We start from the raw sequence: 21686 nt of genomic DNA on the forward strand, positions 1-21686 counted from the left end.
TGAATTCCCAAGCTTCTGACTCAGAGACATGAGTGCCACCCACTTAGCCCCAGCTGACACTTGCTAGACAATGAAGCAATTTCACAAGGCCGGCAGCTATTTTAAAAGAGCTCAGCACATACTTTCAAAAGAGACATACAAATTTACTGATTTACTGAAATATTGATTTTCATTATTTTATATTTTATCATTGAAGGCAACAGCTTTACAACCTACCTTTGTAGCTCTAATGTGGGTTTGCCATTTCTCCTACCCTAAAAGATGGCACAATGCATTTTCCAATGGGAACGCATGGGCATTTTGCTCTTTGGAGTGAGAAAACAGCAACTATGGAGGGAAAACATCTTGGTCAGTCAGCATAAGAGGTACTCGCTACCCACCTGTCAGCTCCTCTGCCACAGTATATAGCCAAGGTGCTCCTGCCCTCATTTCACTCAGGAGCTACAATGGCAGACACTAATAAAAACAAAAAAACTGCGGATGCTGGAAATCCAAAACAAAAATAGAAATACCTGGAAAAACTCAGCAGGTCTGGCAGCATCGGTGGAGAAGTACAAATTTGACGTTTCGAGTCCTCATGACCCTTCAACAGAACTAAGTAGAAATAGGAAAGGGGTGAAATATAAGCTGGTTTAAGGGGGGGAATAAGGGGGGTGTGGTTGTTGGGACAAGCAAGCAGTGATAGGAGCAGATAACCAAAAGATGTCACAGACAAAAGAACAAAGAGGTGTTGAAGGTGGTAATATTATATAAAAGAATATGCTAATCAAGATTGGAGAGCAGGACGAGCAAGGTAGCTCCAGTGGGGGTGGGGTGAAATAAACCATGAGTGGAATACATTTTAAAATAATGGAAATAGGTGGGAAAAGAAAAATCTATGTAAATTATTGGAAAAAACAAAAGGGAGGGGGAAGAAACAGAAAGGGGGTGGGGATGGAGGAGGGAGTTCAAGATCTAAAGTTGTTGAACTCAATATTCAGTCCGGAAGGCTGTAAGGTGCCTAGTTGGAAGATGAGGTGCTATTCCTCCAGTTTGCGTTGGGCTTCACTGGAACAATGCAGCAAGCCAAGGACAGACATATGGGCAAGAGAGCAGGGTGGAGTGTTAAAATAGCAAGCGACAGGGAGGTCTGGGTCATTCTTGCGGGCAGACCGAAGGTGTTCTGCAAAGCGGTTTCCAAAATGGCAGACACTGCTGTTAGCAAACAAAAGAAACCACAAAATTACCTGCAGTGCACCTCCATTGCAGACACTGCCAGTAGCTGTAGAGGTCACAACTATCCTGAATAATGATAATACAGATAGCAGGCTATTCTAGGTTGCCACTGGCAACATCAGTAAGATTAGTGCATTCAGCAAGTCATGGGTGCAAGCCAATGCTCTGCAAGTTTACAGAGATACAGAATTCCCTAATGCCTAAGAAGACATGTCCCAATTATTGTGGGACATTGTTCCCTCTGGATGTCCTCTGCGCAGTGGTGGCCCTGGAGAGGGGATAGGCAGTGTCTGCCAGTATGTTTGATGTCTTATGCAGCCAGTGGGCACGGCAGGGACGAGTGGTAGTGGAAATAATATTATGATTTAGTTTGCCCAGTTTTATATGATTTGGGATTCTATTAGACGTTCCCCCTCCAAAAGGGGGAGCACTTCTGTTTAATGTTATTTCTTTTATTTCGACCGAACCGGTGGAGCCAACCGGTGTCCACTTATAATAATAAAAAAGCAGCAAATGCTGCCCAAGTCCCTGCTGCAGATTCACGGACAGGGAAAGATGCTGCCCGGGTTCCAGTGTTAAAGCCAGCGCAGGGCTCGAGCTGGCAATGACGTCACTGCGCAGGAGGTTCTCCCGTCATCTGGGCGACCGTGGAACCTCGCAACCCGCTTAGCAACAGGCGCCAGGGCAACGTTGTGGCGGGGGGTGCGGGAAGGATACCCGGATATACAGCGAGACGGAGCAGCGGCTATGGCTGAATGGTAAGTGTCGCTTCTTCTGTGGTAGCTGGGGCCGAGGGGGGAGGGTCGGGGAAAAATCCAGCCGGAGCAGGCCCTTGCTGTACGGGAGCGGCAGCTTTGTTGAGCGGCCGAGGCTGGAGGTTTTTCTTTGTGTTGCTTCCCCCCGATCCCCGGGCCTTTGTCCCCAGACCAGCACCGAGTGGCTGGAGGGAAGGGTTTGCACCGCCGGGTTGTCAGGTTCAAAGCTGCAGCCAGTATTTCAGCTGAAGAGTTTCTCTGCTTCACTAGATAGGAAACTGTGATCCAGGGTTTTCACTGTGATGTTGGGGAAAGGACAAGGAATGCAACCTCTTTAAACATGCATCACTTTCATAAAATTGTCACGTTCTTTGGGAGAGTAGAAGATGGGGGAAATTAAGAAAAGCCGTACATCAGATTTATCACTGAACTGGTTCTTATTGACGTTGCTCATGGACAAGTTTTTTTTAATATAATTTCTAAAAGGGCATCTTCAGTCACTTGCTTTCCTGCTCCTTCTGACTCGTTGCATCTAAACAGCCCAACGATTTGTTCCAACATTAATATTGTATTTTGTAAATAAAGATGTTATCTTTGTCAATCTCTCCTTTGCCCCCACCTATCGCTGGTTTTCTATCCAGCTTCACCTGCTCCATCCCACTTAAACAATGTAAATTTCATCACATTTTTACTTCTCTGTAGCTCTGACGAGTCATGCGGACTCGAAACGATAACTCTTTTTCTCTCCACAGATGCTGTTAGACCTGCTGAGTTTTTCCAGCCTTTTCTGCTTTTGTTTCAGATTTACAGCATCCGCAGGACTTTGCTTTTATTTTGCCTAAACTGAAGCTAGTACTTCTATGCATTATACAACAGCACAGAAATAAAACATTTAGCCCAACTAACCTGTGCTAGTGTTTATATTTCATACTAGTTTCTTCCCATTCTATCTACCTCACATGTATCATCTCAACCTTTCAGCATATCTATTTTTTTCTATTTCTGTCACGTATTTAACATGTTTCCTTTTCTGAAAGCATCCAATCACTTTTTCCTGTATTTCTTTTTGGATCCATTACCTTGTATTTATGGCTCCTAGTTTTGGATTCTCTGCACACCTGCAAGTCACCTCTTTTCTAAAGAAAAACCCTAACCGATTCAATCTCCGTTGATCACTGTAATCTCAGTTCTGGTACCATCTTGTAATTGTATTTTGTACTTTCTCCAGTGCACTCTGTGCCCTTTTTATAACATGCAGATCAGAAGTGTGCACTCTGAACTCTTAAGTACAGTCTGACCAGGGATCTATACAAGTTTACCAGAACTTCACTACTTTAAATTCTATACCCCTGTGCTTTGTTAACATTTTTTAATGCGTTGCTGATCTATTTGATTTAAGTGCACTTCTGATAGTTGTATTATTGTGCAGGATTTGCTGGAGCAGGACATCTTGTGGCAAGCCCCACTTGTTAGACATTTTCCCTCACCTGTCAGCTGAAATTTTTTTTTTGCCCTGGAAGTGCAAGCTGATGCTGGTTTGGGGAGGGCAGAGGGGTGGCTGGGATTTTAGTGAAGGATGGGACCAACATTGTATCTCATCAGCTATTGAACTTTAAGTATTAAGGCAGAAAAAGAGGGATGATGGAGAATAAGGGTGAATTAGGGTGGATGAATTAGTGAAATCAGGTGCAGATGGAGAAATGAAGTCAGGGAACAAAAGATTGGATTCAAAGAAAGTGAAAAAGAAAGGGGAAAAAAATATAAATTAAAAAGAAGCAACAATTGAATACTTGTAAGAATGAGATCCACAGTTTAAAACGCTCCCTTTTTGGGCTAGAAAATTTGGTTGGCACTGCAGGACATAACAGTATATCCTTTTACTGAGGAGATTTAATTACTTTTCGTAACTTACTGAGGCAAGTTTAGTGGGCAATTAATGTGCAAATGCAGCTACCTCATGAAACTCACCAGGAGGTTGAGGGCGAATTGCCATTTTTGCGAGGCCAGTGGTGGAGAGATGCAAATTGACCACTAACATCTGGCATTCTGCAATTCATTGGGTATCTTTCCCTTGACACAATTTGCTAGATTTATCCATTAATAACAGTGAATGCCATTAAACTCACTGTTACTTTAGCAGCAATTTCTGGGCCATTGTTGAATGAATACTTTTAACCTTTAAAAAATATAGTTTCATTCCTTATTTCAAATCTCCTGAGAACTATTAATCCTATCCAAGGCTCCCTGCAATGGGAGAATACATTCTTTGGCTACAGTGTTGGCCAACTGGCGCCTCTGGAGCTGCATGTGGCTCCTTTGTGGCTGAAATGTGGCTCTTTGACTGCTATACATAGTTTGCTTCTGTGCTGGAGCTATGTTTAGTTCCCCTGTCCAAGTACTCAGAACTGATGTAAGAGGTGACGAATAAGGAAGGATGGACACAACAAAGTATAATGACTTCTTTTCATCTTAACAAAGTTCTAATGTTCCCTTATATTTTGTGCCCTATTATCTGTCTTTTGGATGAGATACTAAACAAAGGCCCCTTCTGCTTTCTCAGGTAAATGTCAGCGATCCCATGGCAGTATATCGAAGAAGAGTGGGGGAGTTCTCCTTGGTGTCCAACTGAATTATGTTGATTTAGGGATTCATTCAGTAAAACAGGCTATCTGGTCATTATCACATTGCTTTTTGTGGGAGTTTGCTGTGGCTAAATTGGCGACTGCATATCCTCCATTACAATAGTGACTATACTTCTAAAGGATTCCATTATCTGTAAAACAGTTTGGATGTCCTAAGGTCATGAAAGGTGATTATATAAACACAAGACTTTTTTTCTTTATGTGGTTCAGAAACAGATTTTGTTTGTTAACAGTCCTGTGAAGCACCTTGGGATGTTTTACTATGTTCAAGGAGCTATATAAATGAAGTTCGTCATGTGCGCTATAAGAATTTCTACAGTGCTTTACTATATCACAACACACCAATAATAAGGAACCCTACCTTGAAATTCACACTGATTTTTTTTTAATTAACTTAATTTTAGGAAATAGACTTGTTAAATTTCACGAAGGGAATATTTAATAACTTATCATTTGTAAAGAAATGCTGTTGTGCCATGTTTCTTTTAAGTTAATTCTATTGTTGGGTGATGAAAAGGATTGATAATATGATTTTTTTTAATTCAATATCCATTGTACAGTTACAGAAATATATTGATTAAGTTTGGAAATAGGTTCTATTTTAGATTGGAAAACATTTGGTGATCCAGATTACAATCTGCTATCAGAGAAATCAGTGGTTCAGCTTTCCTTCAAACTTTGTTTCAGCATTTCTGTATCTCTCTCTTGTCTGCATTTGCAAAAATACTTTGACTATATCATTTTTAATGTAATTCTCAGGATGAGAATTGTTCTCGAGACAGAAATACTGTTATGATAGAACCTACATGTCAGATCTTTTAGGCTGACAAGATATATAGCCTTATCTGATATTTATAGGATAACTCGATGAAATATCTATGTTGTTTTGAGTGATGAGGAATAAATCGAGCCCCACCTTCTTGGTCATGTAAATGTACATGAAAAAGCCTAGTGAGTTCTCATCAATTTTCTTCTCCCAAACATCCCCAGGAAAACCAGATTTCTAATTGTTTTAACTGAAGTTTGTGCATAGAACCATACTTTAAACACATACACAGACAGGGAAACACAGAAGGGCTGTCAGTTAGTGTGTGTATACCAGAGCATGAAGGCAGAAGGTCTAATATCCAAAAGGTCTAGTGCAGCTGCATTTAGCGACGTAACAGCAATGACAGCACTTTGAAGACAAGCCATCGGTTGTAAAGTTTTGGGGCACCTTCAAGACATGAGAAACAATATATATCCAATAGATTTCCAGCATCCGCAGTTTTTTTGTTTTTAATATATATCCATACCTTAGCATCATCCAAGATTAAAAAATAATGTGAAATGGCATAAGGGAAAAGTAAAGAACAGCTCAAAAAAGAATTGACGATGTTGAAACTTGAAGAATAACAAAGTAATTAATAGGTATGACATAATAAGCATCTGCAACTGGCTATGCTGAACAAGGCCCAACTGAAGAAACACTGAAGGATTACAAGAAGTCAGATAACTAAATGCAAAAAACAAAAATTGGATGCAAGGCCTTTTGAGGCAACTGGTAATTATCTCCACCCCCCCCACCCCTTCATCATTGCTGAGATGGAATTCCCCCACATGCCTTGCCTGATAGGGCAACATTTGCACTCAGACATTCCCCACACATGCTGAGGCAAATGACACCTTGCTTCTTCTCCTTCCCTTCCTGGCTCTTTATCTCTTCCTGTTTTACGCTTTCCCCTTCCCTCTTCCCTACTTATATTTTCCCCCATTTCCTTTCTGGGAAATCTAATAACACATGAAAATGTAGCATCTAGCATACATCTCGTGTCATGTTTATTAATTGTATAAACAGCAGGTGTTCTGACCTGAATTAAACAATACCACAGTTCTGATTTACTTTATAAATTAGTTCTCTATGTTTACACTTTAATTTAAACAAAATGATTAGTACTTTTTTAAAGTCCTAATGCCTGTACTTGCAAAATATGAACGGAGTGAAATAATTCTGCACTTTTATTTTTACTGGTGTTAGAAATGATGTATACCTTTAAGTTTCATTTATAATTGTAGTTTTGTGTTAAGAAAGGTGAAACTTGATTTCAGTTTTATTTAGAGGCTTTTTTTGTTAGTTGGGTGCCAGGAAATCTAGGGCCCTGTTTGTATACGTGTATTTTTAATGAGGTTTTACAACTCTTGAAGTGATGAGATGGGTTACCAAGGGGCTAGTAGTTTAGTGATGTTTAAAAGAAGCATAAAGTAGAAAATAACTGTGCTGTTGCCTAGACAGACACAGGGACAAGGAAACACAGAAGGTGTTGTCAGGTAGTGTGTGTATACCAGAGTTTGAAGGCAGAAGGTCTAATCTCTCTAATAAGAAATCCTGCAAGCCTGCTGTGGAACTGATGTTGGGGAACTCGTGTTTGCTCTGAAGTTGAAGTAATAGTAAATTTAGATTGTGGTTTTTGGGTGTCTCAGGGTGAGATACCAGCTGAAGAAAAACATCTAGTGAAAGCTCAAAAGACAGCCAGAAGAAAACTGCTTTGAAACTGAGCTAACCCAAGCAACAAGCCATGGTGTTGAGATAAATGGTGAATCTTCACTGGGCAAAAACAAAAATAAAAATACCTGGAAAAACTCAGCAGGTCTTACAGCATCTGCAGAAAGGAATACAGTTGACGTTTTGAGTCTGTATGACTCTTCTTCTGATGAAGAGTCATACAGACTCGAAACGTCCACTGTATTCCTCTCCGCAGATGCTGTCAGACCTGCTGGGTTTTTCCAAGTATTTTTATTTTTGTTTTTGTCTAGATTTCCGGCATCCGCAGTATTTGGTTTTTAATCTTCACTAGAGTTTTGTGTCTGTAATAGTTGCTGGGATAAAAGAAATAGTGTGAGTTTGAATCATTTTCTGGTATCTGTATTGAAATCTTTCCAACCCCTTTGTCTAGCGTAATATAGTTCATTGTTTTCTTGCTTAATAAACATTTTATTCTTTGTGTTAAAAGTACACTGCCAGACTCTTGTGAATGTGTTCGGTAATTGACCTCCACGGTTTCTAAAAAAAATACAAAGTCGGATCTACCAAGCCAGGCTTCATTCTGGGATCTGACTTGGCCAGTATTAACATCAGCTGGGATCATAACACTGGATAAAAATGAATATATGTGAATAATGAAGTAATGGTTTGTCTTAATATCTTATTGGTACCTGTTTAGCACTTCAAAGTTGCCAAGATCATTGCTTTTCTGCATGAAATAAATTTACTTTGAACTGAGGTTTCAGATTTTATAACTTTTGTTACATAGAGAATCTTATTTCTTTAATTAGATCATTTCAAGTTCGAACTTTAATTTTGAAAGTACATTTTTGTAAACTTGGTTGGTGTTTTTATTCATTTTGCTGCAGGTGTTTGCCTCTCTGTTGGCATATTTGCTGAAGTCTGCTCTTCACAGAATTCTGAGAGGGATGTTTAGTCTGATGGCTAACTGCTGCACGTGGCTAAAACGTTGGCGAGAACCTGTAAGGTATAATTTAAGCAGTTCTAATGAAAAGTCATCGACCTGAAATGTTTACTGTTTCTCTCGCCACAGATGCTTCTTCAACTGCTGAGAATTTCCAGCATTTTCCTTTTCCAAGTTGCTGTATATGCAACATTTTTGCCTTTGTGTGAACTAAGCAGTGTTGCTGTATTCGAGTCTGTTAACATAGAAATTCCAGATATTTGGTCTGTAATATTGGTAAAGTATTTTCTAAAAATTATAATTAAGATTTACAATTAATGAGAGTTTTGTAAGACAATTGTTATGATTTAATTTAATTAATTTCCCAGAGACCAACAGAAGTAAACCAAGGGACAAGATTTTAAGTTTTAAGAAATTTACTGTAACTGATAAACTAAAATCAAATATTACTTAACAGGCAACTAATACACCAAACTAATTAAGATATGTCTTACAACTGCTTTTGCTGTGCACTTCACTTCTGGTAGATATATAGCATTAGAAGATTAAGTCCCAGGTTGCTCCCAGCTCTCAGCAGGCTCCCTTCTCCCTGCCACGCTAGGTTATAACTTCCAGTGCCTTTCAAAAATCGTTCCATTCAGCCTGAGTATGCCAGGACTAATTTCCACCAGCAAAGCCCACCTCAGCGACTCCTTGTTCCATAAATCTCCGAAAGTCCATCTGTTCTGTCGTTTTAAACGGAGAACCAGGTCTCACAAAAGCAGTATTTTACTACTCTTCACAGCAGTGTGTGTGTGTGTGTGTGTATGTCCAAAAAGCAGCTTTTGGTTTGTTTTTCTTTCCCCATGACAACCAGATCACATGGGCCTTCCTCTGAGCAGAGGTTTATTATTACATCACCATTCCCCTTTGCAGAACACTGTTTCACCTTAAGTCAAAGGAGACACTTTAAAACATAACCGTCCTGTAAAGTTCCGCATTTGTAACACAATTCAGGTCTTTGCCTAGTAAAAACCCAATTTTTTTTCATAGAGGAATGTGGTACATCTCATTTAGGCTTTCAGTTAAATCTATTTTGCACTCTGTCATTGTGATCTCTGCCGAGAAATAAGAATTACAGTAGGGGGAATTTTGATTGCAAGTTGCGCAGAAATAGCGTGTAAGTACTTTTCCATTAGTGAGGTCTTCAATTTCTGGATTTAGTTCAGAGAAAATGTATCAGCACAATCAAATACAATCTGTAAATTTAACATTTTTCTTCTCTACTGCCAATTAGATAGGTAATTGTGAAATAAAGATAATTCACTTTAGTGAATAGTATATTCTGTGTTCTTAAAATTGCACTCTAAATGGACTACTACCAGAGTAATGCTCTGCTTAGTAGTACAGTGATACTTTTCCAAAAATTTAATTCTCAATTATATGTCCATTCAATGGATGTTGTATACTTGAATTTTCTGAAGGCTTTTGATAAAGTCCCTCACAGGAGGTTGATTAGCAAAATAAAAGCACATGGGATAGGAGGCAATGTACTGGCATGGATTAAGGATTGGCTAACAGGCAGAAAACAGAGAGTAGGAATAAACGGGTCATTCTTGCTTTGGCAGGCTGTAACTAGTGGGGTGCTGCAAGGATCAGTACTTGGGCCCCAGCTGTTCACAATATATATCAAGGATTTCAATGTGGGGACCAAATGTAATATTTCCAAGTGCGCAGGTGATACAAAGCTAGGTGGGATTGTGTGTTGTGAGGAAGATGTAAAGCGGCTACGGGAGGATTTAGACAGACTTAGTGAGTTGGCAAGAACATGGCAGATGCTATATAATGTGGAAAAATGTGAGGTTATCCACTTTGGTAGAAGAAACAGATGTGCAGAGTATTTCCTAAATGGTAAGAGATTAGAAAACGTAGATGTACAAAGGGACCTGGGTGACCTTGTCCATAAGCCACTGAAAGCTAGCATGCAGGTGCATTAGGTAATTAGGAATGCTAATGGAATATTAGCCTTTATCGCAAGAGGATTTGAGTAGAGGAGTAGTGAAGTCTTGCTTCAATTGTTTAGAAGCTTGGTTAGACCGCACTTGGAGTACTGTGTGCAGTTTTGGTCCCCTTACCTCAGAAAGGATATTATTGCCATAGAGGGAGTGCAACGAAGGTTGGTGGGTCTGTCTTCTGAAGAAAGATAGGGGAAACTGAACCTGTATTCTCTAGTGTTTCAGAGAATGAGAGGTGATCTCATTGAAACCTGCAAAACACTTAAAGGAATAGACAGGGGGTTGTAGGTAAGATGTTTCCCCTAGTTAGGGAGTCGAGAACCAGGGGACACACTTTCAACATAAGGGGGAAGCCACTTAGTACCGAGATGAGAAGAAATTTCTTTACTTAGAGGGTTGTGAATCTTTGGAATTCTCTACCCCAGAGGGCTGTGGAAGCTCAGCCATTGAGTATTTTTAAGATAGAGATTGATAGATTTCTGATTAACAATAACGTAAAGGGTTATGAGGATAGTGTGGGTAAAAGACATTGAAGTGTTTGATCAGCCATGATCATATTGAATGATGGAGCAGGCTCGACTGGCTGAATGGCCTACTCCTGCAGCTTTGAACACTGGTTTTGTAAAGGTTACATACCTGTGTTCACTGGTCTGTAATTTGTTTTTATTCATTTGTGGGATCCGGGCTTCGATGGCTAAGCTAGCATTTATTTCCCATCCCTAAAAGCCCTTGAGAAGGTGTTGATGAGCTATCTCGCTGTGGTCCTTGTTGTGTTGGTACACCCGAAGTACTGTTAAGAAGGGAGCTCCAGGTTTTTCACTCAGCACGAGTGAAGGAATGGAAATATAGTTCCAAGTCAGGATAGTGTGTAACTTGGAGTGGAACTTTCAGGTGGTGTTTCCATTTATTGTCCTTGTTCTTCTAGATGGTAGAGGTCACCGGTTTAGAAGATGCTGTTGAAGGAGCGTTGGTGAACTGTTCAGTTTATCCTATAGAGATACTGCCATTGCGCATCAGCGGTGGAGGAAATGAATACCTAATGGATGGGGTGGATGGGGTGCTGATCAAAGAAGCTGCTCTGTCTTGGATGTTGTCAAGATTCATGAGTATTATTCAAACTGCACTCATCCAGGCAAGTCTTGCTGCTGAATTTGCAGCCTCTGACCTGCTTTTGTGACCACAGCATCTTTATAGGTGATCCAGTTGAGTTTCTGGTCAATGGTAATCCCCAAGATGTTGAAGATGGGAAATTCAGCTATAGTAATATCATTGAACATCATGGGGAGATGATTAGATTCTCTCTAGTTGGAGAGGGTCATTGCTGTGGTGCAAATGTCTGCCTGCAGACTTTTTTTAAAAGGGTATTCTTACAAGAAATAGATCTGTTAGCTTTCAAAATGTCAATTAAACTTATTATTCAGTGTGCCAATTATTGCTGAAAAAAGAAACGTCAAAGCTTTTCATCTTGCCCATCAGGACACTTGTAAGAATACCAACATAAGAGGAAAATAACAATTTATAGTGTATGAGAAGAAAGTGCTGATTGGTTGGTAATTGGACTCTAATTGGTAGAGGCGTTACCATGAAGAATGCACCAATCGATGGTGACTGATAGTTAACTGCCGAGCATTGTTTGAAATTTAAAGCAGGCAGCTTGCCCCTGCTTGGCCAAGGCATTTCCCTGAGGAATGAGTCAGAAAATGGCTGTCACTAATTTTGTTTAGCTGAAACATGTGTAATGCGTGTACATGTTCTTTCACATAATTGGCATATGTACATGACTTTTCAATCAAATATTAATTCAGAAAAATGTATGTGATACATACTCAATTATTGAAAACTATTGGTATAGTAGTTCTATACGGTTTTGATACCTGAATGCTATGAGCACATTTGTAGATGACTAGCATTTTTTTTCACTCAATCCTTTACCAGTGAACCATTTAAGACTGGACAAATGTTAATGTATGTGGGAAGAAATACGAGTAATGATGGAGAACCATTTCATAATTCTGCTCATCATTTTAGTTTAGATGAATTCAATGTTATCAGAACAAGAGGAACATTGAAGTTGTCATTCATGTTGTAAATTAGAGTACAGTAACTTATTTCCTTGTTAAGTTATTTTTATTTAGAATGCATGTGTATGGATTAAATTTCTTTGTTACAACTGCCAGAAAATTTGAAGGATCTAAGATTGCTGTTTGGAATTCTTTTATTATGAAGTGGTTCGAGTGGTTTAGCCATTTTTCTCCAGATTTAGCCGGACCCCACATAACACTATGGGATTCTGCTAAACCCACAAAACCTCACTCTGAAATGAAAAGAAAACCACCTGCTTCTTTTCTCCATTAAAAACAGTCTTATATCCCTCCACCCTTATCTCCAACAAGAAGTGCAAGGAGCTCTTGGACCTTTGTGTCACTAAGATTGAGACCATCTGACCAGCTTCCCCTGCCAATTCCCTCCCTTCCCCTAGCTCACCTGGACAAACATCCTCTAAGGTATCCTCCAGCCTCACCCTGATCTTGCATCTTTCTCTAGTTTCCCTCTATCGCCACCACCCCAAACCTCATGCCCGGCCCAAGTTTATTTTGTCCATGAGACCTATTTCCTACTCCCTTGACCTTATTCCCACCAAACCGCTGACCATCCAACTTCACTTCCTAGCTCCCATGTTAACTGATATTGCTAACGGTTCTTTCCTCTGATACTGATCACCTCCCCATCAAATTTGCTGGGATCACCATTCCACTCCAGAAAACCAATCTCTTACTCTTATGTTCTGGTAAATCTCTGCCCCATCTCCAACCTTTCTTTCCTCTTCAAATTTTTTGAACCTGTTGACCCCTCCTAAATCCATGCCCATCCTTCCTGAAACTTCATGTTTTAGATTCCTCCCATCGTGTTTTTGCCCTGTCATAGCATTGAAACAGCTCTGATCAAACTCTCAAATTATATCCTTTTTGACTCTGACAAAGTAAGCTATTCCTCTTCCTCAACCTGCCTGCAGCCTTTAAAATAGTTGATCCCATCAACCTCCTCCATTGCCTCTCTACCATTTGTCCACCTGGGTAGGATTGCACTCATCTGCTTCAATTCTTATCTATGTAGACGTTGAATTACTTGCAGTTGCTTCGCTTCCTGTTCCTGCACCATTACCTCTGATGTCCCCCAGGGATCTGTCCTTGATTGCCTCCTGTTTCTCATCTACATGCTGCCATTTGGTGATCATCTTGAAATGCAACATTAGTTTCCACGTGTACACTGAGGACATCCAGCTATACCTCACCACATCTCTCTCGAACCCCCTTCACCATCTCTAAATTGTCAGACTGTTTATTCAACATCCAGTACTGACTGAGCAGATATTTCCACCCCTAAATCTTCATAGGACTGAAGCTAATGTCTTTGTTTCCCACCACAAACTCTGTTCCCTAGCTACTGACTCTATTCTTCCCCCTGCAACTGTCGGAGGTTGAACCATTCTGATTGCAACCTTGGTGCCATATTTGACTCCGAAGTGAGTCCATGCCACCACTAATTCAACTTCCACCTCTGTAACATGGCCTGACCCCACGCCTATTTCAGCTCATCTGCTGAAACCCTCACCTGTGACGTTGTTACCATTAAACATGACTATTCCAATGCGCACCCAGCCAGCCTCTTACGTTATACCCTTCATAAACTTGACCCATCTAAAAATCTGCTCCCTGTGTCCTAAATCACACCAAGTTCTGTTCATTCATCACCCATGTGCTTTGTAACCTACATTGGCCCCCAGTTAAGCAACACTTCAATTTTTAATGTTCTTGCTCTTTGTTTCACTTCTTCCATGGCCTCTCACCTCCCTGTCCCTATAATCCCCTTGAATATTCCTGCTTTTAATCACTCCACCAAGGCCCTAAACTCTGGAATACCCTCCCTAAAATTCTCCATCTCCCTCTCTTTCCTTCTTTGAAATATTCCATAAAACCTACCTCTGATCAAGATTTTGGTTGACAATGGTTGCAAGGAAGATTTGATGGTCTCCCAGTCCATGAAAAGGCATCTGGAGGCTATGAACCACAAGCTACAGGAGAAAATTGTGGAACTATCAAAAATAATTGAGATACTACTCAGCCCTACTCTTTCTCTATGTGGCTCAGTATCAAATTTTGATTGTTAAGTTTGTTGATTCTCTTGTGAAGCATTTTGGCATATTTTTCTACATTAAAGGTGCTCTATAAGTGAACTTGTTTTTGTGATTTATTTTCTATATTTTGAACTTATTCAGTGCAGGCAGAATTATTTTTTTATTCATTCACGAGATGTGGGCTTCGCTGGCTGGGCCAGCATTTATTGCCCATTCCTAGTTGCTGTTGAGAAGGTGGTGGTGAGCTGCCTTCTTGAACTGTTGCAGTCCATGTGGTGTAGGTACACCCATAGTGCTGTTAGGAAGGGAGTTCCAGGATTTTGACCCAGCGACAGTGAAGGAACGGCGATATATTTCCAAGTAGAGGATGGTGAGTGACTTGGAGGGGAACTTCCAGGAGGTGGTGTTCCCATCTATCTGCTGCCCTTGTCCTGGTAGATGGTAGTGTTTGTGGGTTTGGAAGGTGCTGTTGAAGGAGCCTTGGTGAATTATTTGGCAACTTCTTATGATTTAAAAGCAATTGATTAATTACACTATTGCTATTGTTCAAAATATGTTCTTGACATAAATTATTTGACTACAATGGGTCATATATTTTAATATTTCGACACTACTTTGATTTCCCAGTATAATTATATTTGTCCAAGCATGTACTACTTCTAAGGTTTGCTGTCTGCCAGCATTATAATTAGGACTATCAAATGAAGAGTATTCAACGATTCGTAACATTAAATGATAACTTAATATTGCATTTGTACTTTGCCTTCCATTACTTTTAGTAATTTGATATAAATGGAAATTTGCTTAAATTTCAATGTTAGTAAATCAAAGTTGCTTAAATGTCTGTTTGGTATGAGAGTATAAACTGGACTTTCTTTCTATTCTTATTAAATCTGTCAGGACAGTGAAAAATGTTTTCCATTGCTTCTACTGTATGCTGCACAGTAGCATGAGCAGAAAACTCTGTGCCCATGGTTAATTTAATTTCATTAACAGACCCAATATTCAAGACCAACCAACATTTGTTTTTTTTTTGGAAAAATATATTTTATTCATAAAGTACCTGAAAGAACATTACAAAACTTTTCTAAATGGCCATCACAAAAAGTGCAATCATATTCAACTTTTACACATGTATCACGAGGTGCGTCAATACAGTCAATGAATATTACAGTCATTTCAATATGGTCATTACAGACAGTCAGACAATGCAATGGTATTGGAGTTATCAACATACATCATGTTGCACTCTGAGGCACTTCAATACAATGATGATACATTTAGTATTCAATGCATACATTCATTGTGAGTCATACAGCCCGAGGGATCTATACAATTCCCAGCCCCTCAGTGCACTATGGCAGGAAGGTCTTAGATAGCAACCTTTCCCCATTGTGCCTTTGCAGCGGCTGCCTCAAGCTTTGGTGCATCCCTCAGCACGTAGTCCTGGACCTTGGAATGTGCCAGTCTGCAACACTTGGTCGGGGACAACGTTTGCACTGGAAGACCAACAAGTTTCGGGCAGACCAAAGAGTGTCTTTCACTGAGTTGATGACCCTCCAGCTGCAGTTGATGTTTGTGTCGGTATGTGTCCCTGAGAACAGCCCGTGGAGCACAGAGTACTGTGTCACAGCACTGCTCAGGATGAACCTCGACAAAAACCACTGCCTCCAGATATTCTTTGCAAAGGCACATTCCACAAGGAGGTGAACAATGGTTCTTCCCCACCACAGCCACCTCCAGGGCATTGTGCAAAGGGGTGAGACCACTGGCATGTAGGAAGGATGGGCTTTTCTCGCCACCAACCAAGCTACATCTTGGTGTTTGTTGCAAAGTTATAGCGATGAAGCATACTGCCAAATGACTTTGACAGTCTGCTTGGGGAACCATCCGACAGGATCCACCATTTCCTTTTCCTTTAGGTCCCCTAGGACGTTACGTACCAACCACTGCTTGATGGACTTGTGGTCAAAGGTGTTTCCCTGCATAAATTTTTCCACGAGGGACAGGTGTTACGGCGCTGTCCAACTACTTGGGAGTGTTCCACGGCAGCGTGGCCAGACCCATCCTTTGCACCCCGGGGACAGGTAGAACCTCAGCATGTAGTGACACTTGGTGCTTGTATACCGAGGGTCTACGCACAGCTTGATGCAGCTGCACACAAAGGTGGCCATCAGGATGAGGGTGATGTTGGGCACGTTTTTTCCCCCTTTATGAAGAGGCTTGTATATCACGTCCCTGCGACCACGGTCCATTTTCGATCACCAGATAAAGCGAAAGATGGCTTGGGTGATCGCCACCACATAGGAGCGTGGAATGTGCCAAACTGCGCCACATACAGCAACACTGAGAGCGCCTCACAGCTGATGACCAGGTTCTTACCCGCAATGGAGAGGGAGCATCACTCCCATATGCTCAATTTTCTTTCCGCCATAGCACTCGCTTCTTCTAGTTTCTAACGCATGCTCTGGTCCCTCCGAACCATATCCCCAGCACCTTCAGGCCGTCTGACCTGACAGTGAAGGGGACAAAGGATCGATCAGTTCAGTTCCTAAAGGACGTGACCTGGCTCTTGCCATGATTTACCTTGGCTCCCGAGGCCAGTTTGAACTGGTCGCAGATGTTGATCAGTCTGTGCACCAACTGCAGAACTGAGCAGAAGATGGCAACGTCGTCCATGTACAGGGAGGCTTTGACCTGAGTGCCTCCACTGCCTGGGATTGTCACTCCTCAAGCCTGGATCCTTCCTGATGGACTCAGCAAAGGATTCTATGCAACACAGAAACAGGACAGAGGCGAGAGGGCAGCCCTGCCTGACTCTAGATTTAATTGGAAAGCATTCTGATTCCCACCCATTGATTGACTGAAACTGCACTTTTGATGTTAGTGTAGAGCAGTTGGATCCAGTTGCATTTTCCCTCCCGAAACCCCATTTTGGAGAGCACATCCACCATGTAGGTGTGTGATATTCTGTCAAAGGCCTTCTGATCCAGGCTGATGAGACAGGTGTCCACATCCCTGTCCTATACATAGGCACTCGTATCCCTGAGTAGCACAAGGCTGTCAGAGATCGTCCTGCCGGGTACAGCGTAGATCTGGTCAGGGTGGATCACCAACTCCAGAGCAGACCTGAGCTGATTGGCAATGACCTTGGACAGAATCTTAAAGTCCACATGCAACAGTGAAATGGATTGCCAATTTCTAATTTCCTCCCTTCCCCTCATGGATGAGGGTGATGATGCCTTTCCTCATGGATTCTGACATGCTGTCAGCCAGAAGCATACACTCGTACACTTCTAGCAAGTCTGGGCCAAGCCAGTCCCACAGAGCCGAATACAACTCAGCCGGTAAGCCTTTGCTTCTGGGAGCTTTACTCTTCTTGAAGGACTCAAGGGCCTTACTCAGTTCATCAGGAGTTAGCGGTTTGTCCGGACTTTCCTGTGACTGTCGTCTAAGACCTCCATGATAGAGGACAGGAAGGACTGGAAGGCCATGCTGTCTGTGGGCTTCATGTCATACAATCCTGAATAAAAGGATTTGCTGATCCTCAAAATGTCGGACTGCGATACCTTCACTGAGCCGTCTTCTTCCTTCAGGCTGCTGATCACAGAGCTCTCACTGTGTACCTTTTGGAAGAAAAAACATGAGCACATCTCATCCTGCTCCATGGAATGGTCTCTGGATGGGAGGATGATCTTGGAGGCCTCTGAGGCAAAGAGCAAGGCTTACTGGCTCTTCACCTCTTGGAGGCCCTCCTTCACATTGATCCGCATTGACTGCAGCCGAAGCAGGTTCTGCATGTTTTTCTGGGACCTGGATATTTCCCTCTGTTCCTTTCTAGCTTTCTGGACACCTTTTGAGGATGAAAAACCTCTTGATGTTCTCTTTGATCGCTTCCCACCAGTGTGTCAGGGACTCAAAGAGGGGCTTCACGGTAATCCCTCTTGAGTTCCTCAATGTTCTCTGGGGTCAGCAGTTGCACATTCAGCTTCCATGTTCCCCTGCCAACCCTCTGGCCTTCCTGTAAGTGACAGTCAGTCAGTAGGAGGCAATGTTCAGAGAAGAACACCGGCTTGACATCAGTGGATCTGACTGTGAACGAATGGGACACAAATAAGAAATCTATCCTGGAACGGATGGACCCATCTGGCCATGACCGGGTGCATCTTAGCTGCGCTCCATCAAAAGGTTGCTGAAGATGTCGGGCAGCTTGGCATCCTTTACTGTTTCCCTCAGGAGCCTGGACATGGCGTCCAGTCTGTTGTCAGCCCTGCCAGATTATCCAGCCACATCGATGATGCAGTTGAAGTCACCACCCAGAATGACTGGCCTGGAGGTCGCCAGCAGCAGTGGGAGCTGATGAAAGACTGCTAGCTGCACGCTGTTTTGAGCCGGGACATATACGTCAGTTAACCGGAATGGAGCATTCTTGTGCAATTCGTCTGCTACGAGGAGGTGCCTGCCCACCACCTCCTTAACCTCCTGAGATGGTGAAGTTGCATCCCCGCAGCAGAATACCCAGGCCGGAGGAACATGAGTCGTTTCCTCCCGACCGGATCGATGGCCCATGGGACCACCATCGCAACCATTGCCTGTAGAAGCTGAGGTGTGGTATTGCACATTCCTGCAGAAACAGCAGGTCAGCTTTGACCTTGGCAAGGTGATCCAAGGTTGCAACACATCACATGGTAGATTTAATACTACGCACATTAATGGATGCAATCTTTATCCCCATTTTTGAAGCATTCTGGTGCTTACCAAACCTGTTGTCTTTGAGAGTCCCAGATCTTTGGTCTGCTCCTGCATACTCAGCGTTTGCAAATTGTCTCACTTTAGATGGGCTGAGGAAACCGTCCTGAACCATCCCATTGGAGATGTTCTGCTCAGGTGGCATTGTTAGGTTTGTGCAAGGAGCGAGGTTTGAATTGTCCTCTGTTGGAGAAGTCCAACAATTTTTTTGGAAAAATATACTTTATTCATAAAACATCTGAAAGAACATTACAAAACATTTCTAAATGGCCATCACAAAAAGTGCAATCAGATTTAACTTTTACACATGGATCATAAGGTGCAATCAATACAATAAATGAATATTGCAGTCATTTCAATATGGTCATTACAGACAGTCAGACAGTTATTGACATACATCACAGTGCTTCAGTGCAATTATGATACATTTAGTATTCACTACATGGAGAAGTCCAACATTTGATGCCCAATGCTGGAGTCAAATCCTAATTTGAGTTAGTAAGCAAATAAACTAGCCTCCTACCTAAGTGGCTATCCTCCTTGTAAAGATGTTCTGATCAGAGCCACATTATGTTTTTAAATGGGGAGAAGAAAAGAGTTGACGTTTCGAGTCCTCATGACCCTTCGACAGAACTTGACTCTCAAGTTCTGTCGAAGGGTCATGAGGACTCGAAACGTCAACTCTTTTGTTCTCCGCCGATGCTGCCAGACCTGCTGAGTTTTTCCAGGTAATTCTGTTTTTGTTTTTGTTTTGGATTTCCAGCATCCGCAGTTTTTTTGTTTTTATCTCTATGTTTTTAAATGTTGTTTATGATTGACTGGAGCTACATTGTACCACCTTTGTTTCTGAATGAAGCTTGCATGTTAAAAATCACTAAGACAGGCCACAGGGAAATTGTTTCCCACAGAATAATCTGCAAGGATCATTTGTTTAAAAGACCTTTTAGGGGCTTGGTGCTTCACTGAATTTAATTTGATTGTAAACATGATGCGGCGTGCTTTGGAATTTACAGAATGCTGTTGTATACTGTTAGCTTGCAGAAATTGTAAACTAGGCTGAGATCATAAGAAATAGGGCTGGAGGAAGCCATTCGGCCAAGAAGCCTGCTCTGCCATTCGATAAGATCATGGCTGATGTGATTGTGGCCTTAATTCCACTTACCTGCCTGCCCCCCATAGCCCTTGACTCGCTTGTCGATCAAAAATCTGTCTAACCTAGCCTTGAATATATTCAGTGACCCAGCCTCCACTGCTTTCTATGGAAGAGAATTCCAAAGGCTAATGACCCCTGGAGAGAAGAAATCCCTCTTTAAATGGAAGACGCCTTATATTTAAACTATGCCCCTGGTTCTAGATCCCCCACAAAGAAAAATATCCACTCATCATCTACCCTGTCAAGTCCCCTCAGAATCTTATCTTTCAATAAGATAATCTTTCATTCTTCTCCAGTGAGTATAGGCCCAACTTGCTCAACCTTTCTTCATAAGGCAACCTCTTCATCCCAGGAATCAGTCTAGTGAACCTTTTCTGAATTGCTTTCAATGCACATATATCCCTCCTTAAGGAGATCATAATCATGCACAGTACTCTACGTGCGGTCTCATCGATGCCTGTATGGTTGCAGCAACACTTCCCTACTTTTACACTCCATCCCCCTTGCAATAAAGAATAACATTCCATTTAAACATTCCATTCTGCGACTCCTCATACTGAAGCAGTTCATCTCCAAATGCAACAAGACCTGGACAATATCCAAGCTTGAGCTGACAAGTGGCATTTAATATTCGCACCACACAAGTGCCAGGCAATGACCACTTCCAACAAGAGAGAATCTAACTCATCACCCCATGACACTTAATGGCATCGCCATTGCTGAATCCCCCACTATCAACACCCTGGGAGCTACCATTGGCCAGAAACAGAATTGGACTATCCATATGAATACTGTGGTTACAAGAGCAGGTCAGAGGCTAGGAATCCTGTGGTGAGTAACTCACCACCTGATTCCCCAAAGCCTGTCCAGAATCTACAAGGCACAAGTCTGGAGTGTGATCGAAAACTCTCCATTTGCCTGGATAGGTGCAGCTCCAACAACACTCAAGCTTGACACCATCCAGGACAAAGCAGCCCACTTGATTGGCACCCTATCCATAAACATTCACTCCCCCCAGCACTGTGCACAGCAGCGGTGTATATTATCTACAAGATGCACTGCAGGAACTTATCAAGGCTCCTTAGATAGCACCTTCTAAACCCATGACCACTACCATGTAGGAGGGCAGGAGCAGCAGACACATGGGAACATCACCATCTGGAAGCTCTTCTCCAAGCCACTCACTATGCTGACTTGGAAATCTATCGCCATTCCTTCACTGTCACTGGGTCAAAATCCTGGAACTCTTCCTAATAGCACTGTGGGTGTACCTACACCACATGGACTGCAGCTGTTCAGGAAGGCAGCTCACCACTACCTTCTCAAAGGCAATTGAGGATGGACAATAATTGCTGGCCTAGCCAGCTATGCCCACATCCAGTGAATGAAGAGTTACTGTGGAAAATAAAAGCCCGTGGTAAAGGGGGTAATATTGGCATGGTTACAAGATTGGCTGGCTAACAGGAAGCAGAGAGAAGGCATAAATGGGTCTTTTTCAAGTTGGCAAGATGTAACAAATGGTGTGTCATGGGGATCAGCGCTGGGACCTCCACTGTTTACAATTTATATAAATGATTTGGATGAAGGGATTGAAGCA

General features: G+C 42.0%; 1 protein-coding gene across 3 annotated transcripts in view; it reads left to right on the forward strand.

The window, feature by feature from the left end:
* Positions 1 to 1826: 1826 nt before the first annotated feature.
* arl13b (ADP-ribosylation factor-like 13b) overlaps positions 1827 to 21686 on the forward strand; it is a 93261-nt gene continuing 73401 nt past the window's right edge. Inside the window, exons 1-2 of one of the 3 annotated variants that reach the window (XM_041210990.1) lie at positions 1827 to 1973; positions 8003 to 8121. In XM_041210990.1, coding sequence (XP_041066924.1) covers positions 1971 to 1973; positions 8003 to 8121 — 122 coding nt within the window. In that variant the 5' untranslated portion in view covers positions 1827 to 1970. The remainder of the gene's footprint in view (positions 1974 to 8002; positions 8122 to 21686) is intronic. The other 2 variants (XM_041210991.1, XM_041210992.1) reach the window with 2 other exon arrangements.

The sequence above is a fragment of the Carcharodon carcharias genome, chromosome 18 (assembly GCF_017639515.1).
Source record: "Carcharodon carcharias isolate sCarCar2 chromosome 18, sCarCar2.pri, whole genome shotgun sequence".
NCBI classification, from domain to species: domain Eukaryota; kingdom Metazoa; phylum Chordata; class Chondrichthyes; order Lamniformes; family Lamnidae; genus Carcharodon; species Carcharodon carcharias.